General features: G+C 37.8%; 1 protein-coding gene and 1 pseudogene across 3 annotated transcripts in view; one reads left to right on the top strand and one right to left on the bottom strand.

Annotated features, from left to right (window-relative positions):
• The first annotated feature begins 5,282 nt into the window (after positions 1-5,282).
• The window catches only part of Trub1 (TruB pseudouridine synthase family member 1), a 37,899-nt gene continuing 17,143 nt past the window's right edge, over positions 5,283-26,038 (top strand). For 2 of the 3 annotated variants that reach the window (XM_074078247.1, XM_020178193.2), the window contains exons 1-3: positions 5,283-5,584; positions 9,363-9,461; positions 17,250-17,305. In XM_074078247.1, the coding sequence (XP_073934348.1) occupies positions 5,323-5,584; positions 9,363-9,461; positions 17,250-17,305 (417 nt within the window). In that variant the 5' untranslated portion in view covers positions 5,283-5,322. The remainder of the gene's footprint in view (positions 5,585-9,362; positions 9,462-17,249; positions 17,306-26,038) is intronic. The other variant, XM_074078248.1, reaches the window with a different exon arrangement.
• On the bottom strand, positions 12,736-12,844 carry LOC141425317 (small nucleolar RNA SNORA42/SNORA80 family; annotated as a pseudogene).

The raw sequence follows: 26,038 nt of genomic DNA, 5'->3' as shown, positions 1-26,038 counted from the left end.
ATCTCTGGGGCTAGAGACTAAGCAGCTAAGGTCAGTCATGCAGGCACTGTGTCTATGTGACTGACCCCAAATAAAAATCCTGGCACCAAGGCCCAGGTGAGTTTCCCTGATTGGCAATGCTTCACACATGTTGTCGTATTTCTGTGTTAGGAGAATTAAACTGCACATGCAGCTCCTCTGAGAGAAGAAACTAGAAGCTGTGCAAGGTTTCATCTCGTGTGCTTTTCCTTTTCTTGAGTTTTATCTGTATCCTTTCTCTATAATCAACTTCAACCATGAATATTACAGCTTTTCTGAATTCTCTCTTTTTTTTTTTCTGATACTGGGGTTTGAACTCAGGGCCTTATGCTTGCTAGGCAAGTGCTCCACTTGACCCATCCATGCCTCCAGCCCTTTTTGCTTTGTTTTTCAGGTAGGGTTTTGCTTTTGCCCAGGGCCAGCCTTGGGCCACAATCCTTTTACTGCAAGATGTGTACTACCTACCACACCCAGCTAGTTTTTTGAGATAGGATTTCACTACCTTTTTTGTTGTTGTTATGCTATTTGTTTTTTGGTTTTTTAAATTGTGATTCTCCCATCTCTGCCTCTTGCATAGCTGAGAGTACAGGCATGAACCACCACGCCTGACCCTGTTCTGAATTCTTGAGTCTTTTTAGTGAATCCAGCTCATCTTGGTCTTGAGAATCCACAACAAGCCGAGGCAGGCAAAAATTAGGGAAAGTTCTGGGACTCTTTTTTTGGCACTGGGGTTTTAACTCAGGGCCTACACCTTGAGCTGCTCTACCATCCCTTTTTTGTAATGGGTTTTTTCAAGGTAGGGTCTCTCAAACTATTTGCACTGGTTGGCTTCAAACCACAATCTTCTTGATCTCTGCCTCCTGCCAGCTAGGATTACAGGTGTGAGCCAATGGTGCCTGGCAACATAAAAATTCTTTTTTTTTTTTTGGTGATACTGGGGTTTGAACTCAGGACCTCATGCTTACTAGGCAGGAGTTCTTACTGCTTGAGCCACTCCACCAGTCCAATTCCAGCACTCTTAGAACATATACAAGTTAATGTTGTATTTCAGGGTGAATATTCCTCTCTTTCCCAGAACCTTCTTTTCAATTACAAATATGTGCTGGTTATTCACATCCTGGCTCAAGGACAACTCAAACCACCCTCACCTGGCCTGGGGACCGCCCATGTCCTCCCACTCATCAATTATTGGTTGGGAATTGCTTGGTTCTTCTCTTCCCATAGGTTAGTGTAAGTTTTAAAAACACCTGGAAAAGAGAAAGACTCTCTCTGCTTCCAGCTTCCACCTGGTCCTTACCACTCCCCCTTTTGTAATTCTCCTCCTTAACTCTTAATAAACTCCATTACACCCACATGTCCTGCCATGGATCCTTCCACATGGACACAAAGAATTTGGAAGCCTTCTGATCAAGAGACTGCATCATTGTGGTTAACAATGCCTCTTTTTTTTTTTGGTACTGAAGTTGCACAGGTGAAGTTTTGGAGAAGACTTTGTGAAGAATAGATTTCCTAGCACACATGACCTTGGCATGCATTAGAAAAGTGCTCTGGAAATGCATCCAACAAGGATCCAGAGACAGATTTGGGTCTTGTTAATTTTTAAGTCTTAGTACCTGCAATCCTGGTGACACACAAGTAGTGTGTGTCCACTCCAGAGAGACACAAATAGTGTGTGTCCAACTCCAGAGAGTTGGAGTCTTATTGTATGGTATTAGGTAATTTTATTCCCATGTAAAATGAAATAAAGGCATTTGAAGGCAAGTATGACAAGCTAAGTTTATACTGTACATCTATTATTTTATGTGTTCAATACTCCAAGTTTCTGGAAACTGCCATTAGCCCTCCTTTGTGGAGGTTTCTATGGGAGCTGACATGTTTCTTCATTCATTCATTCAACAAATATTTACTGAGTGCTATATCTGACACTAGTCCAGGCCCTGGAGATAGTGCAATGAATAAAATTTTCTTGTCCTTTTGGGCCTTATATTCTGATATAAGTAATCAGTTATTAACCAAAATTAGTAAAACATGTAGTATGTCAGATGAAATGTGCTACAGAGAAAAATAAAAGCAGGAAAGTGCAGTGGGAAAGTGGTGTGTAGAGGGATAAAATGAGTGAGATCCTGTGTTCTCCAGGTGGCCAGGAAGGGCTTCACCAAGATTGCTGGAACTGGATCAAAATAGGATGGGTTAAGCCAACAATGTGGAATGACAATTAGAGAAAACTAGAAGCAAGAGAGAAGAATGAAGAAGACAAAATAGTGTAGAAAAAGAAGGATATGGCTCAAACATACGAGAGAGAGAGAGAGAGAGAGAGAGAGAATTTCCCAGGTTCTGAATACTATACCAGTATACTTCTGATAAATCCTCTCTCCCCTCTCGCAAGCTGCTATGAATCCGTTTCTGTTGCTTCTAACTAAAGACTCCTAACTCACATCTGCATTAAATTAGACAATCTATGAATTCCCAAAATCCAAATTGTTTTTAAAAATCTGTTTCTTTTCTTTTTTAAGTCAAATTAGCTCTGATTCTGCACTGGGCTGATGGAAAAGTCAAATATCAGCATTATTTGCCAACTCCAGTTCTTCCCTCCCTCCACATCCCTACCCCAGGCTCACAAGAGAATAAGAGTACTGATGTCCCGGTAATTGGGAAAGGTCTTTTAATCTTCAAGTCATCACTGTTCACGCCTGCAACCGCACATGGAAGTTCCTGACTCTGAACACAGAAAACTTTGCTAAAGAAATCTTGCTTTCCAGGATACAGGTGTCCCTTGGGTATTCACTAATCTTGTGACATGTTAATCTTTTCAGTTAGCCTAGATTTTATAATAGGTTATAATAGTAGCAGAATTCCTACCGTGCATAAAATTTCCCCAATTGTTTTTTGCCTTTCTAAGAACTGTGGTGTGTGTGTGTGTGTGTGTGTGTGTGTGTGTGACATGAAATTTCCCATTTTCAGTATTTAACTGTATGGTTCTGTGGGTTCTGTGACATTAATTTCATTCACACTGTCACATACTCCAGATAAAGATTTAATTAGAGTCTAGTATTCTGGTTGAAATGGGGAAGGGTGAAATTCTGTATTCAAAATAATTGTGATGACATGTATTTGCTGCACAAATAGGGGCAAATTCAAATGGGATTCCCTAACTAGTGTTAATATCCAAGAGTGTGAGGAGAAAGTGGCTGTAAGGAAATGTGGGAAAACAACAAAGGCAAATTTATCTGTCCCATAATGAGAATGAAAGCTTGGCGCAAGAGACTGGTCAGGAAGATTAGGGTGGAGGCCCTCTGCAGAGAGGTTGGGCGATCTTGACCAACAGAATGTAAGAGACCGTGAAATTGTTGCAAGCCTGGGTGTGGGGAGTTTTGAAACCACTAGCCCAGGCCTTGAAACTAGTGAGGCTATGAATGGCAAGTGAGCCAGCCATGTCCTGATAGGGACTCAGAGCCATTGGGAAGGGAAAGAGGGGCATGCACAGTGCCCCTGTGATGTCCATGGGTTGGCACAGATGTACATCCCCTGAATGGACCAAGAGTACCGAGACAAAACCAGCTTCCCTTCAACCAGGAAATAAAATCTTTTTAAAAACCACTAGACAAAAAGCCTCGAGAGCTCAGCCTTTGGGAGACCCCTCCATGTATATGGGAGCTTTTCTACTACTTCTCCTCTCTGCTTAAATAAGGACCTGCTCTTTTGCTTACCCTCTTTTCTGGGACTTTCATTCTTTGATCACAGGAGACAACGTTCCTGGCAACTACTCTAGCCCACCTGACACCAGACCACTGCAACAATAATACTCCCAATGCCATTTAAGATACTTGGAGAAGTATAATGGAGAGTTTTTCTCCGTTCTGCCTTGTGCTACGAGTGAAATGATGTGTTTGAATTTTGTTGTCATTTGAATAACTTTTAGAGAGGTCTCAAATAGAAATTAGTTTAATTTTATGAATTTCAATAGTATTTTTTGACATTCAAGCAACGTGTACTAAGGCATGCAACCCACAAAAGAGCTGGTATTAAACATCTTAGAATTTTAACAATTGCATGGGGGCTGTTAGGAGTATGGGGAGGGACAATGGTGCTTGAGAGATTTCAAAATAATCCTGAGTGATCTGCCATTGGTTTGGCCTAAAAGTTTCTTTGGGGCTTTGAAGAATTCATATTCATTGAAAAAACATTTAAGTGCTTACTACATGTTAGGAAATTGGGATACAGCAATGAAGTACATAGTTTCCTTGATGTAACTGAGCTTACATTCAGGTATATTTTAATTCTAAACCTGAATCCAAGAGCGTGATAAATTGGTTGAAACAGTGAGTCGCAGCAAAAGTCAGTACTTAAGATTTTCTTTTCTCAGATGTTAAGTCCTTTTTGTCCTTTAGTTCTGGAGGACCCAAATGAAGAGATCCCCCATCTAAAATATGCAGTTGGTGTTTAGATTTGCCAACTTAGAACTGCAACTCCAATACACTCCTGCAGCACAAAACAAACCCCACTTAAGTAACAGAGAGACACGATGTGTACACATTTGAAATTCCTTTGGACTATCAATATACACTTTAAAAAAATGAGGGACAGGAATGGAAAGCAGATCTCTTCTGGGGTGGGTACCAGTGGGGGCAGGAGGGCATAAAAAGAGGGTGATTGAGGGTGAGTATGGTAAATGCATTTTATATTCATATATGAAAATAGAATAATGAAACTTGGTGAAATTGTTCTAAGGGGGGGAGGAGGTGAATCTAAGATATATTGTAAGCACATAAGGAAATAACTGTATTTTTGTGTGTGTGTATATTACTGGGGTTTGAGCTCAGGGACTACACCTTGAGTCATTCCACCAGTCTTTGTGTGTGTGTGTGTGTGTGTGTGAGAGAGAGAGAGAGAGAGAGAGAGAGAGAGAGAGAGATGGGATTTTTGTGTGATAGGGTCTCGCAAACTATTTCCCCGGGTTGGCTTGGCACCACGATCCTCCTGATCTCTGTCTCCTGGGTAGGTAGGATTACAGGCGTGAGACACCGGCTCCCGCCCCCTCACATCCCTGTACAACTTTTATATGCTGATAAAAAGAAAGAATATAAAAAATAAAGTAGCAGAGGAAATTGGAGGAGAAAACACACTATCTGAGCCCTGAGATGCCCTAACAAGCCTTTGGCCTGGGCTAGAAGGCTAGACTACAACTCCCACAGGCCCTTGCAAACATTTACGCGCTGCACAGCTAGGGGAAGGGGATGTCAGACGCACTCTTGTTTCGTCATCAGCATGCGCCTTCGGTAACAAACTGGTGCACTCTGTGAAAGCATGGCAGCTGCTGAGGCGGCGGTGGTGTCGTCGTCTTTGATAATAGACACAGCCCCAGTTTCTGAAATTGCAGGAACAACTGCAGCAACGGCTGCAGCCGCGGTGGTTGCGGCGGCGGCCAGGACCGGAGCCGAACCCAAGGTCTCCAAGGCCGCTATGGCTACTAAGCTGCTGTCCCTTAGCGGCGTGTTCGCGGTGCACAAGCCCAAAGGGCCCACTTCAGCCGAGCTGCTGAATCGGTTGAAGGAAAAGCTGCTGGCAGGTACTGCAGCCCGGGTGGGGACCAGGCCGAGGCGGTCGCCGCGAGAAGCGCGCTGGGCTTTTTTGCGACACCTGTTCATGGCTCGAGAAAGGGAAGGGAAAGGGAGAACGACCACTGACTTAGGCCTGGACGGAAGTCTGGGACATCTCGGGATGGGACTGTCCTAGTGTGACCTCCTGTGACATAGAATGGCCATTTGTCATTCTCAAGGAGGGAGAAGACCAGCCCTGCTACACAATAAATCTCTGCCCTTGAGCTTGCACACCGATTTTCTGTAATCTGATTCCTCAGGAAGTTTTTGTTTGGTCCTGTGGATAAACCCCACCCAAAGGAAGATCTTGCTCTGTACCCCTAAAGTTGCATTTAAAAAAATATGTTGAAAAAGCAGATATACTAAGTTAACCAAAACTTAGTACAGCCCTTTTCACATTTTAGTGGCATGAGACAAATGCAAATCTCTGTTACCTGGCCTGACAGAGATTGTGATTCTGACACTCAGATTATTTTTAGAGAATTGCATTTTAAACAGTTGCTCCATATGATTCTAGTTAACTATGGACCATATTAATTAAGGAAATGATCCTCTGTTTAATGAGGACATTAAATAGAACTTGTCCGTTTTTCTAAAAGCATTCTTTTCCTTTGTTTGTTCATACACACTGGGAAGATAATAGAAAAAGCCTGAAAGATCACAGTTCTTCAATCAGTAGATCACTTCAGATAGTATCAAAGAACCTTAGTTTTGTTGGACACCCAACTAAACTAGAATCTGTGCTGTCCTATGGGACATGAAAGTGACAGATGCTGTCTCTTCCCTGAACCAGGGCCACGACCTAGTAATTTCTGTAGCCTTTAGTGGGAAAAGCACATAGATTATACAAGGCTCCCCAGAGTTTGTTCCTAGCCCGCCTTTTGTGTGTGTGTGGTTCTGGGGTTTGAATTCAAGACTTACACCTTGAGCCACTCCACCAGCCCTTTTTTTGTGTGTTGGGGATTTTCGAGATAGGGTCTCACAATTATTTGCCCCTACTGGCTTCAAACCCTGATCCTCCTGATCTCTGTCTCCTGAGTAGCTAGGATTGTAGGCGTGAGTCACCAGCACCAGCTCCTAAGCCGTCTTGTCATTAAACAAGTGCAGAAACTTCTTAAGTTTAGTATAATATGGCCTACTATGTATATATATTTTTTATATTGAAAATGAGAGCAAAGTTTATTAGGAAGGAAATTTAGCATAACAACATAAAAATGGGGAGAAATGGTGGGGGAAGAAATTTTTTGTCAGTACTGAGGTTTGATGAGAACATTTGCTCATCATGCAGGAAATGGTAGTAGAGACTCAATAGTTTTTTTAAAATGCGAAACTAAATGATTCTGATAGAAATTTGTTAATTAAAACTGGCACAATAAAGATTTAAACATTTATTGGCAAATAGGCACACTCTTCCACCAGATGGTTTAATATTAGTGTGTATACCTGCTTATTTTTTTTGGTAGTACTGGAGTTTGAACTCAGGGCCTACACTTTGAGCCACTCCACCAGCCCTTTTTTGTGATGGGTTTTTTTTTGAGATAGGGTCTCACGAACTATTTGCCTAGGCTGACTTTGAACTGCAATCCTCCTGATCTCTGCCTCCTGAGTAGCTAGGATTACAGGCATGAGCCACCAGTGCCTGGCTCTTTTTTTTTTTTTAATCAAGCTTTCCATATAATTTGTTGCCTGTTAGGATGGGTCCTATAGGGAATGTTGGAGCAAGGAATTGTATTAAGGGTAAACATTCTGGTGTCACTGAATAGGTTTTTTTTTTTCCCCTCATAGAACTGCTTTGATTTGGCCTAATTTGTTAGCTGTACTAGGGCTTTTTTGATCTTCAAGGTAGAGATTACCATTTTTTTTTTCTCAGTCAAGTTTCTGACAAGATCAAAGCCTACCTTGGCCTTCTGCGTTATCTGCCTCCAAGAACCAAAGTTTCATGTCAAAACTTGGTCAAGATTATTGCTTGGCCATTTTCTGGAAACCACTTATTCAGATGTTGACATTCTCATTACCCTCCATTTCTATAAGGCTTATGATTGGCCTATTTTCTTTTTATATTAGCTATACTGGGGTTTCCCAAATGCCATTCTAACTGGCTATCAGAATTTACCTGGAAGGATTCTAAAAAATACCCACATTCTAATGCTGGCTAAGTTTGAGAAGCAGTGTAATTTAAGCCACATCAATTTCATGGCCTCTGATAAAATTGCTTGCCTGTCCTTACACTGATCCCTGTCATTCTATAATCTCTACTCTCTGAATACTTCAAGTCCTGAAACATAACAGAATTGCATAGCTAGAAAAGACCTTAATAAATATTCATCCATGAATATTTGGTTTACTAGAGTGAACCAAATTCTAACAGCAGAGGTGGTGTGCCTGCAAGTTAGAGGTAAATTTGGGCACAAACAAGACAGTAAATTTATGGGGCCTTTACATGCCAAGGAAAATACAAAGAGTAACCCAAAAGAGTTCAATAAATTCATGGACAAGAGATCCACTATGGGTTCTAAGTGAAAGGTGAAGGGTTTCAAGTCTAGGCCTAACCTTAGTGGTTTATGTCAGTGCAGACAGCCTTGCTCTTCCAGGTATAATGTTGTTATAATCAGAGAGTGACACCACTGCTGTATTCCTGATACTGTTGTTCTACTCATTGGAGTGGTAATTATGCTTGTGAGGCCCAGCGACCAAGTACATCCCCTTGGCCATTTAATCTGGCTTCTCCACTTCCACTATTGCTTTGCTTTCCCCTTAACTTTTCTCTGTCCTCTCTTTTCATTTCCCTTTCCTATAGTTTCTGTCTGCTTGGTGTCAGTAGTGATAAGGAGGGTTTGATGGGTTTTGGGAAGTGTATGTTGATCATTAGAGCCGTCTCTATGACAAGAATATGAGATAAGCCAGATTAGCACACTTTTTTTTTTTTGTAGTATTGGGGTTTGAACTCAGGGCCTATACCTTGAACCACTCTTCTAGCACCACCCCCCTTTTTTTGTGATGGGTTTTTTTGAGGTAGGGTTTTGAGAACTGTTTGCCCAGGCTGGCTTTAAACCTTGATCCTCCTGGTCTCTGTCTCCTGAGTAGCTAGGATTACAGATATGAGCCATCAGTGCCTGGCAACATACTCTTTTTCAAAAAAAATATAAATGCTTCAGAGAGATGCCTACTTCTCATATAACCTTTTTTGAGATTAGCCTCTTTAATGACTCAAAAGTTTCAATTAGGAGAAGGACAACTTAAACAAAGGTAGTTTGAAAACTTAGCGTACTTAGAAGTAGTCTCGCATGCGATGTATGCCCACTGTTAGGCAGCTGGAGATGCCCTTGAAGAACACCAGAAAACAGAAGAGATTTAAAATGGAAATTAAAGGCTTTTAAAGCTAGCTATCAATATAAAATTACTTTTCATCATTCTCTTTAACAGCCCACTGTTACCAGGAATTTACTAGACTTTTGTGGGTTAGCTTAGATATTTATTTACCTTTTTTAAAAAAGGTTTTTCTCCCCCTTAGAAAATGAATTCTAGTTCCTAGACAACTAATTTTAGAATACTATTTTTTGACAATTTAGGGAGTGTCTGTATATTTTAAATTATGCTTTTTTGCTACTCATATGGTCATAGTCTTAGTATGTTGTTTGTACAATATTTTTGTTTTGAGTAAGTCATCCTATTTTCTCCCCATATATGTGGAGATTCTACTTTACTTGTCTTGGTAATTACCTTTTTCCACATCTATTACTCTCCTAGAAGCTGGGATGCCTTCTCCAGAATGGACCAAGAGGAAAAAGCAGACTTTGAAAATTGGGCATGGAGGGACTCTAGACAGCGCAGCCCGAGGTGTTTTGGGTAAGAGATGTGAACGAAGTTTGACAGAAGTCCCTTAATATCAGAAAGTAAGATTGGTTAAATACAGATTAAATTGACTAAAACCATGCAGTTTTCAGCCTACTGGATTTGGAAGTTTCAGTTCTACTGGATTTACAGTGTTACATTCTAAAGAAGTCATTAAATGGGTGCAAAGTATAAATAGTATTAGAAGTAGTAGCCACTTTTACTTGTGGGTGGGACTTGGAGAAAAGGTTTGTGTTTGTGTAGAAAACAGTTAACACAGCAGGCTTGAAATTACTGTCTTTAGAAAGGCTTGGTTGCAAGGCTCATCTTTGGCTGGCATCTGCAAATGTAGATTTTAGGCTTATTCCTACCCTTCCCTCTGATGGGGTGATTTGAGTATCTTGACTGTGTGAATACCTGCTTTCCTTCTAGGAGACGGGTTCTGTTCCATCACACAGGCAGAGGGTCTGGGTGACTATTTCCCCAACCCCCCAATAAAAATTTTGGACACTTGAGTTTCTGATGAGCTTCCCTGAAAGAAACATTGCACACAGTTACTGCTTTGTTGCTTTGTTGCTGGAGAAGGGAGCAAACTCAAGTGTTCCACCTTGTAGGGGAGAGAAAGAGAAAGAGAGAGAGAGAGAGAATACCGAAGCCTTTCTTATGATAGCAATTACAAATGTTATCTCTGTCTGAATCTTAGAAAGTGGAACTAGCAAGGTTACAGATCTTTTTTCTGCTTATATCTATTCTAATCTCTGAGAGCAGCTCTCCTTATTTGCTTGTTTGTTTGCTTAATATTTGTTTTTTCATGACAAGGTCTTGCTATGTAGCCCTTGCTGGCCATCAACTTGGAATCCTTGCTTCACCCTCCTGAGTGAGGGGATTATTGGCATGTGCCATCACACCTGGCTAGGCTCTCCTGAGAAGGTGAACTGAAGGGGAAGTCATTTCCTGGAGACCTATTAGTTATCATTTAATTGCTTGTGGCAGAAAACCTGATAGAATTGATTGAGCAGAGGAAAATTAAATTTGTTTTTATCCTATCTTTGTTTTTAATCTGGTAGAGGTTCGGAAATTTTATCTTTATGGACTGCTAAGGTGTGTATTCACAGGCTAGGATGTATTTTAAAACTTTTTCTGTAACTGCATCTATAGTCACAGAAATACATACATTAGGATCCCCCATATCTCCTTTACCCACATATACTAGAAACAAACTTTGATAGAATACTGATCTTTTTCATGCTCTGCTATGTTATATTTTATTCAATTTCATTTTTTAAAATGTTGATCATACCTCATTAAATTGACTTCATGATGCACTAATGGATTGTGACTCATGATTTGTAAAATACTATGGTACAGTCTCCAGCCCAGTTTATCACGACTAAAATTAGATACAAACAACAACAAACCCAAAGAAAATAATTGATTACTCAAAAGAAAAAGATACAGTTGGTGAAGAAAATAGTCATTTTCAAGAAAATTAGAAATAATGTATTATTTTGCCTTTTTTTGAGTTACAGATTTTTATTTAATTCATGTTAGCAAAAATTATGTGAGGTTAGAAAAAGTCACAAGGAAATCCATTTTTACCTGTATTAGATAACTTGAATAGGCAAATTCTGACAACTTAAAATTACTGTTTCTTATAATAACTACTGACAACAAACATGCCATTGAGCACTTACTACATATGAGGTGTTGGTCTAGGGCATTCATGAGTTACATACTTTAATCCTTGTTGTAACTGATAAGCTACAATTAATAGACCAAATACATTAATTTCTGTGGTGTTCCTCATTGTTTGCAGGAAATAGTGATACTCAAGGCAGTAAATGAAGTAGTATAATTTTTACTCTGAGCCTAAGGAATCTTGTTGAGGCTTCCATTTTGGTACCATGGAAGGGCTGAGATTTGTATGTGTGAAAATTATATTTGGAAAAAATTTACGTTTGGAAGCTTAATTTTTCAGAGGGACATTTATGATATGTTAATATATGAAATCTTAATTTTTGTTCTAATGTTTGTGATGTCAATAGAGAAATTTTAAAAAAATGAAACTATTTGCTCATAGAATAAGGAATATTTTGGAAATTTAAAAGAAGTTGGTTTTAATTTTTGTTGTGTCATGAAGTAAACCCTAGACTCTGATCATACCTGGATTTGATTCTGGCTGCCTTCTTTACTAACTGTATACATCCTGGGGAAATCCCATAACTTCTCTGAATCTCTTTCTCTATCTTTTCAAAAGGGGTCATATCTGCTATACTGCTCAAATGTTTACTAAAATGTCTTTTTATAATTTTTTTAAAAAACGAAATAACTACACTGTGGAAAAGTACTTCCTACATTTTCTTTGTAACACAGATTTAAGAATTTAGCTGACAGCTGGTGCCATGACTTAAGCCTATAATCCTAGCTACTCAGCGGCAGAGATTGGGAGATCAGGGTTTGAGGCCAGCCCTGGCAAATATCCATGAGAACCCTTCTCAGCTAATAAAAACTGGGTGTGGTGGCTTGAGACTGTCATCCCAGCCACATGGGATGCATAATAAGAGGATTGAGGTCCAGGATGCCCCAGGCCTAAACATAAGACTCTATTTGAAAAATAACTGAAGCAAAAAGTACTGGGGGCATACTGGTAGTACTCTTGTCTAGCAAGTCAAGGCCCTGAGTTCAAACTCCAGTACTAACAACAACAAAAAAAGAGTATTATCTGAATTCAGGTTTATAATTTTATAAACAAAATTACAAGAGGTCTTGCAAAATGTTCTAAAAATGCTGTGGTAGGCAAAATAATGGTCCCCTAAAGATGTCCACATTTTCTTCTCACAGATCTGTTACTATGTTAGGTTACATCACAAGAAGGAACTAAGGCTGCAGATGGAATTAAGGTTGCTAATCAGCTACTTAAAGAGATTTTCCTGGAATTTCCAGGTGGGCCCAGTGGAATCACTGAGTCTATAAGTGGAAGAGATGTGGCCACTGAAGCAGGGGCTGCAGTGATGTGATTGCTGTCTTACAAGAGGGAGGGGATCATAATCCAAAGAATGTGAGCAGCCTTCAGAAGCTGGAAAAGACTAGAAAATTCCCTTGAGGAGATGCTAGATTCTCCCCTAGAACATTCAAGAAGGGACATAGCCATGTCAGTCCCTTGATTTTTTTTTTTTTTCTGTTAATTGACACATAATTGTCATGGCCCAGAAAACCAATTTCAGACTTCAGACCTAAGGGAACTAACTGTAAGACAAGAAGTTCTTTTTTTTTCCTTTTTCCTTTTTTCTACTGTGCAACCCACTTCAGTGCAAGAAGCCTACAGGCAGAGGCTAGGCAATGGTTTAGAGCCACAGTTTGTTCTGGCATAGGACACTGTGAGAGGAGGAAGTTCTTGTTGTTTTAAGACTCTAAGTTGATAGTTTGTTACAGTAACAATAGGAGACTAACATACCCACTTATCATAAATCATTAAAGATGAGAAATAAATTTTTACATGCCACCTTTAAAAGTACTGGTTTATTTTATTTTTTCTTAGCTTTAGAAGTTATAAAAGCATAGTAGAGAAATTTTGGAAACACACAAAACAAAGTTGAAAATGAAAAATCATCCATTATTACCTCCTCCACCAATAATCACCATTAACATTTTTGTTCTATTTCCCTCTTAGGTTTTTTTACCTGTGAAAAATTTAAAAAGTTGAGCTCTACTTTACTGTATGTATTTTTATATCCTGTATATTTTTTAACTTAACATTATAATAAATATTTTTCATGTTAACTAAAAAAGTCTTTGTGAACATTTTTTTTTATAGTTGTGCTGGGTGGGGTACATTGTGGCATTTACAAAAGTTCTTATAATATATCAAATATATCATACTTGAATTCACCTCCTCCCCATTCTCCCTTATCCCCCTCCCCTAACATTATTTTTAATGACTACATAAGAGGAAATACACAATTAATTCAATTAGTTTCATATTTGAGGTCATTAAGGTTATTACCAAACTTTCATTAGTAGAACTGATTTTGTGAGGAACATCTTTAAGAATAGGACCTTTTCTTTGTTAAGGATTATTAAGGTAGCTTCCTAGAATTGGAAGATACAAGTCCACTAAGATGGTCAAGAGGATGTTATAAAATTAAATGGCACTGGAAACTTCCAACTGTAGAAAGCTTTGGAAATGCATGGATAGTACCCTTGCCTGTCCTAAAGTGGCTGTCACCATAAATGGGTTCTGACTTTATGGATTTGAGAATACAATGCCAGGACATTGGAGAGACTTTCAGATAGTTGGCTTTTTACAGAGAAAAGGTTGAGCACAGAAAATGTGGAAGATAAAGAAAGAGTAACAGTTGTGAGAGTACAAGGAAAACCCTCTTATTCTTCCATCCTCTAAACTCTACACACTTCTCCAAGCCATGTGTCACTTTCTTTTCATATAAACTGCTCGTTTTTTTTATTACCTATGTTGACCTTTCTGGGTTCAACTAAGATGCTATGGCCTGCATGTGAAGGCTGCCCACTTTTTTATAGTGCTAATATAAAACAATTCATTCCATTCTCTTAGTTTTTGTAAATATTTGTCTTCATATTAGGTTCTAACTTATGATGGCTAAAACCTGGTCTTACTTGTTTCTGTATCTGTACAGTAAGAGCTGAATAGGATTTTGAATGACCAAATTGTGGGGGTGGAGTGAATGGTAGGGAATGATAAGTAAAACTCTGTCTAAGAAGTTACTCCTTCAATCTTCAATCCTTAGAAAAGTTGCTGGCTCACCCCTGTTAGAATAGCCATCATTAGAAACACCACCAACAACAGGTGTTGGTGAGGATGTGGAGAAAAAGAAACCCTTATGCACTGCTGGTGGGAATGCAAACTAGTACAACCACTCTGGAAAAAAATTTAGAGGCTTCTTAAAAATCTAAACATAGACCTGCCATTTGATCCAGCAATACCACTCTTGGGGATATACCCAAAAGAATGTGACACAGGTTACTCCAGAGGTACATGTACACCCATGTTTATTGCAGCTCTAGTCACAATAGCCAAGTTATGGAAACAGCCAAGATGCCCCACTACTGACAAATGGATTAAGAAAATGTGGTATTTATACACAATGGAATTTTACGCAGCCATGATGAAGAATGAAACCTTATCATTCGCAAGTAAATGGATGGAACTGGAGAACATCATCCTGAGCGAGGTTAGCCAGGCCCAGAAGACCAAAAATCATATGTTCTCCCTCATATGCAGACTTTAGATCAAGGGCAAACACAACAAGGGGATTGGACTTTGATCACATGATAAGGTGAGTGTACACAAGGGAGGTATGAGGATAGGTAGGTAACCCTCCCCCTCCCCCCAAAAAAGATAGCATTTGATGTCTTCAATCCACAGGAACTAATGCAGAAAATTTAAAGCAACAGAGGCCAATAGGACTAGGAACTAGAGAAAAGGTTAGTTTGACAATAATCAATTTAGAATGTAACATGTATGTACATGGAAGCAATGCTAGGAATCTCCCTGTATAGCTATCCTTACCTCAACTAGCAAAAACCCCTGGTCCTCTTATTAATGTTTATACTCTCTCTTTAACATAATTAGAGATAAGGGCAAAACAGTATCTGCTTGGAAGCGAGGGGGTGGAGGGAGAGGGAGAGAGGGAGGGGACAGGGAGGGGGAAGGGGGTGTAATGACCCAATCATTGTATGCACACATGAATAAAGGAAATTAAAAAAAAAAAAGTTGCTGGTTGGTTGAGTCTCACCTCCAGATAATTTTTCTTCATATCACTGCTATGTTAGTCTTCCCCAAACTCTACATTCATTAATCACCCAAATTTCATGGGCTTGGTTTTTCGTAGCTATAAATGAAAGAATTCAGCTAGTTACACTTAAGATGTCTTCCTTTAAACTTCAGCATTTCAGCCATGATAAGGTTAAACATGTCAGCCTGCTTTTTCAGATACCCTTTACTCTGGTTGTTAAATTCACTGTGATCACCTTTGTATCTGAGAATTTCTGCAGTTTGTTCCTTTAGAACGTGCTTCTTTTCTCCACTGTGTTCAAGTCCTATATATTCACAAGGCCTGACCCATTCCTATTGAAATGCTTCAATGAGGTGTTCTCTGGTCTCAGCCATTTAGAGTACTCCTCAAGTCTCCTACAGCAGCTGTTCTCTCTGTTCATTTTGGTGTTTAATCATGTATTACTATATTGTTATTTAGCATTATTCACTCATTGATTAAGGCAATTGTTTTTGAGCACTGGGATTTCCCTTGTATATTTTGTTCCCACCACCCCCCCCCTTAGATTATAAGCTCTTTCATAGTCAGGAAATATGATTTAGGCTTCTTTATTGTCCCATTAGAAACCATTTTCTTTGGACTGTGTACATAGTAACTGTTCAAAACATACTGATAGAGGATTTGTTTGAATGAGAGTCTTTGCTATTACTGTACAGCAGCAGTATCAAAAAGTCCCACTATGCTCTTTAGAGCATACCGAAGACAGACAGTTTTTGATCTTAGTTCTTAGACTAATGTAACTATTTAGAAATCAATACCAGGAAGTGTCATGGAATAGACTTTATGAATGAATTGGTACTTGAGCTGGCTTTGAATACTAAGGAGTTGATACAGTAGAGATTGGAGCCTTATTAAGGGTTTTGGTGTGCAAAACAGGGGATTCAGAAATACTTACGAATTGGAAAAGGAAAGGACAGGATACAGAACAGTGAGATTTGCAGTGGGTTAGGGTGTGGCAGTGGGAAGAAAGCCTTGATGAGTAAGGTGAGGGGATGAAAAGGAGACTACATAGCTTGGGGTGAATTTTAACTCTATGTATCAGATTGTGATTATAAAGTTCTTAGTCCCTGTGAACCTCAGTTTCCCCATCTATAAAATAGGAATAATAATGTAACTTTAAGGTTGTTGTAAGGATTAAGTGAGATAATAAATGAAAAGCATATATAGTACAACTTGACACATGATAAACTAACATCTACTGTAAATATTATGGTAATTTTTTTCAGTTTGCCAGTCATTTCTCCTTGTTTCTTCTGAATATTGATTTTGGTGGCTATATTGTATTCTTATGCATGATAGCAACCATTGATTATAAATACTTCAATAAAGTTTACCTGTTATTATGTGAAGAAATGGTTACATTCTCTCAACCTTACCTGTGAAAAGTGTTATAAGCATAAATAATGTTTGAAATTGAAGAGAAACGTAGGCAATTGTACTTTTTATAATTGGTCCCTGTTAAAATACTCTCTGGGTCCTCATTTTAGCTTGCAGCTTTCTTTGTGGTACATTGATTTACTGTGTTACTCTTTTCTTGATTGTACACTGCTGGGTAATAATCACCTTTAAATGGTTCATTAGCTATGAAGATGGCTTTTGCTTTGTTTAATCATGAATTCTGTCACGATTCCATCATTCCATTTGAACATGGTTAATTGTACCATGTATTTTTCATTGGTGCTCATATAAAATTCCAGTGAATCCTTTGAGAGACTGTCCTTCATTATCTAGTTAGCTGGCTTGAGGTTTCCCTTGTGTTTAATACTTTGAGAATGAAAAAAAAGGTGTCTCTCCTATTCCCTCTTCAGGAATTTCTCGGTTGCATGTTAAGTTCAGTGGACTGGAGTAATAGTAACCCTCAAGTTATGTTAAATATATATTCTTTCCAACTTAATATTGTATAGGTCAGGAAATTATGACCAAATATGGGGATGTTTTTACAGACCATTTTTTTAGAATAGCATGTCATAATATTTCTTTCTTTGATTTATAGTGGTTGGAATTGGAAGGGGAACAAAAATGTTGACCAGTATGTTGTCAGGGTCCAAGGTAAGAATACTAGAATGTTTTCTTTGCTCTTTAACATCTTTCTTAATTACCTACATGTTTAATTTTTAAAAATGAACTATAAATTGCATGGAAACGGGTTATTCCTATTAATTACAACATTAGAACATCTGAGGTTCAAATATTCAGAGTATAAATTAAAAACAAAACTAGACATTTGTAAGTAAAACTGTAGTATTTAAACTGTAGTATTTAAAAAATATTTTAAAAATATAATTATATTTCTTAGATGAAAGAGAACTTATAGGTATTTTCTATTGAAAGTTTTTTAACCTTTCATTTTTTTATAAAAACAATACCATTTTGTGAACCACGCACATTTTAACCAAAAAAACCTTTTGAAGTGTTTAAATCCTATAAAATGTTTATTAAAGAAAAGGGGGGCTTTGTATGATAGTAAATTATATTCATCTATCAATGCACTTTTTTTGGGGGGTGGGGGCACTGGAGTTTGAACTCAAGGCCTCACAATTGCTAGACAGGCACTCTTGCTGCTTGACCCACTCCACCAGCCTCAATGCACCGTGTGTGTGTGTGTGTGTGTGTGTGTGTGTTGCTAGGAATTGTAAACCCAGGGCCTTGCATGTGCCAAGCAAGTGCTATACCACTGAGGTACATCCCCAGCCCATGAAAGTAGGCTTGATAAGAACCAAAAGCACTGATTAATAATGTTTGTAAAGCATAATTAAAATATTGTGGCAATGTCCAATTGCCAAATAAGTTTCTCAACACTCTTATTTTCTTTTTTAAAATGTTATTAGCATACATTAGTTGTACAGGGAGTTTCATTGTGACATATCTATGTTTGCTTATGCTATACCTTGGTTAGGTTCATTCACACCGTCTTTCTCTTTCATCCTCTTCCCCCCTACTTAAAATGATTTCAACAGACTTTGTTCTATTTTTGTACAAGTATATAAACTACATTAACCATATTCACCCTTTTTTAATCTCTGTATTCACCCTCCTACTAGTACCCTCTCCTTAACAGGACCCATTTTGCATTTCTGTCTTTCATTATTTTAAGTGTATGTTAATTGTTTTAAGGGGTTTTGCCATGACATTTCACCTGTGAATATATTGTATTTTAATCACATTAACCTACTCTATTACTTTTCCTTACCCTTTCCTCCCACCCCCTATTATTCAACAGCTTTTAGTGTGTTTCATTTTACATTCTTCCTATACAGATGCAATGTATTTCAATATTATTCATTCTCTGTCATTCTCTTTTCCTCTCCCTCCTCCCCCAGGTCTCTCAAACAGCCCCATATTGCAAAAATGTTCAATCATGTTTGTGTTTTTGTATACATTTAACTTTTGGATCTATCTTCCACATATAAGAGGAAACATGTGATCTTTGTCTTTCTGAACCTGGCTTATCCAGTTCCATCCATTTATCTGCAAATGATAGAATTTTATTCTTCTTTATGGCTGAATAATAATCTTTATGGCTGTGTGTGTGTTTGTGTGTGTATTGCATTTTCTTAATCCATTCATTGGCTGTAGGGCATCTGGGCTCTTTCTATAGCTTGGTTACTGTGAATAGTGCTACAGTAAATATGGATGTGCAGATATCTTTATTGTATCTTAACTTACATTCCTTCAGATATATGCCCAAAAGTGGTATCACCATATCCTGTGGTAATTCCGTTTTCAGTTTTTTGAAAAGCCTCCATACTGTTTTCCATAATAATTTACATTCCCACCAACAGTGTATAAGAGTTCCTCTGCCCCATCCTCACCAACATTTGTTGTTTGTATTCTTGATGATAGCCATTCTGACTGGAGTTAGGTGAAATTTTAATGTATTTTTGATTTGTATTTCCTTTATGGACAGGGATGTTGAGCCTTTCTTCATGCATTTATTGGCCATTTGTATTTCTTCCTTTGAAAATATCTGTTCGGTTCATTTGCCCATTTCTTCATTGAGTCATTGATTCTTTGTGAGTTTAGATTTTTGAGCTCCCTGTGATTTCTGGTCTTTAGTCCCTTGTCAGATGTATAGCTGGCAAAGATTTTCTTCCATTCCATGGGCTTTCTTTAGTCTAGTGACTGTTTCCTTTGCAGTGCAAAAGCTTTTTAGTTTGGTGTAGTCCCATTTGTTGATCCTTTCACTTAATTGCTTAGCTATTGGCGTTTTGAATATTCAGGAGGTTATTGCCTATGCCTATAGGTACCAGTGTTTTCCCTATTTTCTGTAGTAGTTTCATAGGTTGAGGTCTTACATTGAGATCTTTGATCCACTTTGAATTGATACTAGTACAGGGTGAAAGATGAATCTACTTTTAGTTTTCTACATGCAAACATCATTTTCCCAGCGCCATCTGTTGAAGAGGCTGATTTTTTTTACTCACATGTATATAGATTGTTTGAGCCACCTCTCCTCCACCCCACCCCCCACTCCCGAAGAGGCTGCTTTTTTTTCTGACATATGTTTTGGGCTTCTTTGTCAAAATTCAGATGACTGTAGCTGTGTGAATTGTGTCTGGGTCTTCTATTCTGTTCCATTGGTCTTCATATCTGGTTTTGTGCCAGTACCATGCTGTTTTTATTGCTGTGGCTTTGTAGTATAATTTGAAGTCAGCTATTGTGATACCTCCAACCTTGGTCTTTTTGCTCAATATTGCTTTGCTATTTATGGTCTTTTGTGCTTCCATATGAACTTTAGGATTAATTTTTCTATCAGTGAACGACATCATTAGAATTTTGATGGGGATTGAATTGAACATATAGATTGCTTTAGGTGGCATAGTCATTTCATAATATTAATTCTGCCCATCCATGAGTATGGGGGATCTTTCTGTCTCTGATGTAAATTTATTCCTAGGTATTTTTTGAGGCTATTGTTCTCCTGATTTTTTTTCTCAGCTTATTCATTGTTGGCATATAGAAAAACTGATTTTGTATCCTGCAACTTGACTTAAAGTCAACACTTAAAGAGTTTACTAGACAAGTGCTACACCACTTGAGGCACACTCCCATTCCAAAAGAACTTGGAATTAGATGTTGCTTTGGAGCTTTTTTTTTCTTTTTTGGTGGTACTAGGGTTTGAATCAGGGCCTTGAGCTTGCTAGGCAGGCACACACCACTTGAGTCACTCTCCCACTCACCTAAGTAAGCCTTTCTTAAAAAGCCCTGGCGTTATCAACAAGCATAAAAACCTATGCCTTTCAACTGGAAGCAATCTTAGTGCCTTAGATAAATGAAAAATTTCAATGTGTTTGGTATTTTCAAAATACCAGTATTGAAAAATCACAAAATATAAAATTTTGTTAGAGTGGAAGTATTTGACTGTTTCCCAGTAAATTTGTACATTATGCTTAAATACTAACACGGAGTTTGGAATCTGTTTCTGATATAGGTTTCTATTTGCTTCTTAACACCAAAATACAAGCAATGGTTATGTACAGAGGAATATGGATGATTTTATGTTCTTTTTCACATTGACATTTTCTAAAATCTCCACAAAAAGCAAGTCACTTTTATATTAATAACAAAAATGATGTATTTACATTAAGGAGTTTGGGTGTTTTTTCCCCAAGATAAAATCTGTTGAGTTCATTGAAATATTTGTTATTCACTCTTCTCCTGCAAAACCATAAACACGCAAAAAACACTGTGTGTTACTTGAGGACTTTATTTATAAATTCCAGGCATATTTTCAGAATTATGATGATTGAAAATGTAAATACATCATGGCTCTGGTTTACATTTATTTTGTACAAACCATTTCGCTGTTGAGCTAGGAAAACTGAATCACACAGTGAAGTCAGGGATCCTCAGATGACTGTAACGTAAATAGAATATCCCAGGTGCATCTTGTTACAGAAACCTAGTTCTTGTGTGTTTCACATTTCAAAAATAGACATTATTGTCTTATTAGCTGTATTTCTTGCACTTCTAATTTTATATTAGAAGTACTTGTTGAAAGAATTAAATCATTTAAATTTTACTTTTAAGTATGTTGAAAATTACATTTTTGTTAAAGCAGTTTGAAACAGTGGACAAATATTATTCTGATAATTTTTTTTATCACTAGAAGGAATCTTAGAGATCATCTTAACAGGACTTTTAAAAAAGTTTTCACCAAGGCCCATTGTAAGAAATTCATTTTATTTGGGCTAGTGGAGTGGCTCAACTGGTAGAGCAACTGCCTAGCAAGCATGAAGCCCTGAGTTCAAACTCCAGTGCTGCCCAAAAAAAATTACAGCAAGAAATTCATTTTACCTCATAAACCTATATACACATATATGTATAGAAACAATTTCAACACTATGTGATATACTTTTGATAATTTTCTTTCATTAAAAAATATTGATGGCTATGGCCCTCTAAATAGGCCTAGACCTGATGTTTGAACCAATGTTTATTCTTTCTCCACTTCCTATTTTTACAGGTGAATTTTTATTTGTATCACAATGCTACTAGAAAAATTGCATTTGTGTGTAGGGTGGAATTATTTCAAGAGTAGAAATATTTCATTCTAGGATGATAGATACTCAATATTTATGTTACAAGCGTATTACCATATACCCTTCCCTTGTAAGCCTGTTCTAATTTGAGACATTGCTATTGCACATGTCCTAACAATCTTCCTGCAGAATCAAGAAGCATCCTTAGAATTCTTTTCAGCATAGAGTTGTTTCACACAGTGGCTCTGAATTAATGGGTGGGCTGCTGGCCTTTTAAGTGGAATCCTTAGGCCAGGCCTGGAGGTGTGGCCATAGGATTATTTTGCTTTGTGACCAGAGACTATTCAGACCACCCGTCTCTTTTCTTGCATTCTTTTATTCAGAGCCCTTGCCCTGTGTTCCACGGGGTCTTGTTCTCCTGTCTCATAGTAAACTTTGTTCTGGCAATAATTGTGTTTCTCTTGAGTCTTTCAGTTTTTCAGTGCATGCTCTCTTAAAGTTATGTGTATAACATGTAAAAAGCAGCTAAGTTTTCTTTATAGTGCCTTGTACAGAAATTGCTCAATAGTGTTGTTACTACTTTCACCTATCACAAAATCCTTTCTCTGTTGAATTCCAGAACCATTAGATTTCTCTTAACTACATGTCCCTTAGACACCTAAAATTAGTTTTACCCAAGGCAAGTTCTGTCAGAAATGTCAGGTATAGTTAATTTCATTTGTTGGTCATTTCTTTGACTTCTGGTGCTATAGACAAAGCATGACACACATGAGAAAGAGAAAGCATGCCAGTTTTTTAAGGGTGAGAGAGTATCTCAGAGCTTGAATTCAGAAAGAAATTTGATGCAGTAAGGGATACTGAATGACAGATAGATGGAGTTCTGAAAATAGTTTACAATAGATATAGAAGTACATCTATATAAAATATAATTTAGGTAAAATGATTCTGAGAGGTTGAGTTAATGTTCTCCCTTGATCTATCCTGATGTAAGTATAGAGTGTAGATTACCAAAGGAAAGCAGTAGTCTCTGCCATCTTTCTTAAATTGTACTTTTCTTTGAGCCTGTTAATTTAGCAAAAGCTGGATAGCAGATGTACTTTGAAGTAATGGTCTTTGATGAGGACTTACAATGCTGTCTTTATTAGTTTTCTATATTGATGATTAAAATTGGCTTCTTTATAGAAGTTTAAAAACCAGATGCACAGATAAAAGAGTTGATGTCCTATTATGAAAAGGTGAATCTAATTAGCATCATCTAGATATAAGGCTATCCCCATATCTGTGGTGGAAGGTAAACCATAGGTACTTGCAGGCAAAGCCAGCATTTCCTCATAAAGCAGCTTTATATCACCCCCAGCAACTGAACAAGTGTTACCATTGGGATGTACAAGTTTTCCATCTTGGACGAGGTCAAAGGACAGAAACTTTCTCTGAGAACACTAACCAGTCCCGAGAATGCTGAAAAGAGACTTAGGTAATGCTCCTTATGAAACTTAGCCAAGTTTTTAAGATTTCATCATGTTAGTCTTCTGTAGAGACTAGTACAATTTATACCTTTCCTATACCCTCATTCAAATATATCCTAAGTACTGCATTGAAAAATTTGAAGAGTTTACACTTAGGAACTTTAAAGAGCTGTTCTTTTTTTTTTTTTTTTTTGGTGGGACTGGGGTTTGAACTCAGTGCTTCACCTTGCTAGGCAGGTATGCTACCACTGGAGCTGTACCTCCAGCCATTTGCTTTGGTTATTTTGGAGATGGAATATCATGAACTATTTACCTGTGCTGGTCTCAAACCACCATCCTCCTGAACTCAGCCTCTCAGGTACCTAGGATTACAAGTATCACCCACCAGCACCTGGTAAGAGCTGTTTTTTCTTTTCTTTTCTCTTCTTTGCTTTCCTTTTTTTTTCTTTTCTCTTTTTTTCCTTTCCTTTGCTTTCTTCCCTTTCTTTTGCTTTCCTTTCCTTTTTCCTTCCCTCTTCTCTTTTCTGTCTTCCCTCTTCCCTTCCCTTTTGCTATACTGGGTTTCAAACTACTCAGGGCCTACACCTTGAGCCACTCTGCTAGCCTGTTTTTGTGATGGGTTTTTTTGAGATAGGGTCTTGCAAACTATTTGCCTCAGCTAACTGAACCACGATCTGCCTGATCTCTGCCTCCTGAATAGCTAGGATTACAGTCATGAGTTACTGGTGCCCAGCTGAGCTATTCTTTCTTAATGAAGGCATTCAAAGCCACATATTTTTGGTTTGGTAGGTTGTAAAAAATATTCATCCTCATCCTAAACAATATTCCTCTTTTTCTTTGTGTGTGAAATTTTGAATGAAACTTTCAAAATCAAACTTCAGAAAAAGCAGTTGCTTATTTGATTATGCGCACTTTGAAATGTGTAATATAAACATTTTCCTTTTCCCTGAAGGGTACAGAGGCTAGTTTGCTCTTAGAGATGCCAGTTAATCTCTGCTGTGGGGCTCAGGAAGCTTGGAGATGAATAGATGGAGAGTAGTATTAGTGAGAAAAAACACAAGTTCTAAAGGGCACTCAGTTCAATGGACTATACAGGGCCTTCATTTATTTGTTGTAGTAGCATTGTATTGTAATGAATATAGTAATAGCATTCCCAACTCCTGGATATACATTGTGGACAATAAACAACTCTAAAACCTAGTGTCTGTATAACTTAGGCCATTGAAAAGGAGTACTGTACACCCCTAGGATAAAATGGTAGGGTTATATATGTGTCTTCCATGTTTTCTTACTTCTGTATCTTTTTGGTGGTGAGGTTTTGTTTCAGCTGGAGCTCTGTGTGAGTGGGCTTTTCTAGGTGGCTGGTCAGTAATTTACAGAATTGAAGATTAACTATCGTTAGAAGCCAGGACAAGATAAAACTAGAAAACAGCTATACTGTGGTCCAAGGAGTTCTGAGGCTCTTTTCAGGGGTCCATTGAAGTAAACATCATTTTCATAGTTTTGTCTTTTTTCTTGCAACCACACAATCAAAAATCAGTAGTTTTTCAGAGATTACCAGATGTATGACAGAATTGCTCTGATGGCTAATGCAATGTGAATGGGTATTAGTATTTTAAACATTTTTCAGTTTTAATTTCTAATACAGTAAATAATGACAGATATAACATTAAAAATTATGCCAAGCTTTCTCAGTTTTAAGTGCATATAGGAGTTCTGAAACCAAAATGGTAACTGTTTGTATAGATATTATCCCCCCTAAAAATAATCCTGCATGTAGCCAGATGCAAGATAGCTGCAGAACATTGAATGATTTCAGACTTGGCAGATGCAGTCTAGATTTCCAAAATTATAAAATGTGAAGAATTGTACACAGGAACTTCTTCATCATGTATATAATTGTATCGACTTTTTTTTTTTAAAGCAGATACCGTGTTTCTATCCAATGAGAAATACAGAAGAACAACAGTGCTTTGCCAGTAGAGTTTGTAATGTGCCTTGAAAAACCATGGCGATGTATAAGCTGTGTGGTATGAATTCAGAAAGATAAATCATTAACAGCAGCCCTTGTTGCCATTATGTCATTCTCCTCTGCAGTAGTTATCTTTATTGCTGTCTTACTGTCCTACTTCTGCAACCTCTTAGAGGCCTAGAGGTACTGTTCCATCTCTAGTTTGCATCTGTGTATCTCAAAAACAGCTAGGAGAATACTTTGCACGTTCATAGCTCTTAAGAAATATGATAGAATTTGTGAATTTGATATAGGCCTTTCTTCTTTTTTTATATACAGAATTTGTATTGAGTATCTACTGTGGCCCATGTTTGGGGGAGGGTGATTGAGAGTTGGGTAGATTAACAGGGTGGTTTTGAAAGATGAATAAGGTTTGATCCTTAAAGAAGAGAGAGCGCTCAAAGCTATGGAAGTAACGTGCCTACTTACAGGACATCAATAGTCCAGAGACTACAATGGCACTGGCTCTGGGGCAAGTATGTTAAGGCCCCCTAGTTCAAATATGTTATGTAGCAGAATAGTACAGATACATTCAAGGCACAATATATAAGATGGCATTGAGTTTTTCTTATGCAACTAGACTCTTAATGGGGAAATCATAGCATTTCATTGCCCTACTGTTTCTTACAGGAACTCACTGTAACCAGATGATCACTCTAACCATTATTACTATAAATCATTCTGTGTTTTTTTAAATATAACATTGATAATAGTATTATTATCCATTACTTACCAAGACCAGATATTGTTCCAAACTTTTTGCTTCTTCTTGTAAGGTACTTGCTATTATTTTTCCCCATTTTAAGATGAACTTATGCTGAAG

Source organism: Castor canadensis, chromosome 7 (genome assembly GCF_047511655.1).
Source record: "Castor canadensis chromosome 7, mCasCan1.hap1v2, whole genome shotgun sequence".
Classification (NCBI taxonomy): Eukaryota; Metazoa; Chordata; class Mammalia; order Rodentia; family Castoridae; genus Castor; species Castor canadensis.
Note: the sequence above shows the minus strand (reverse complement) of the source record. Positions and strands in the feature narration are given on the sequence as shown.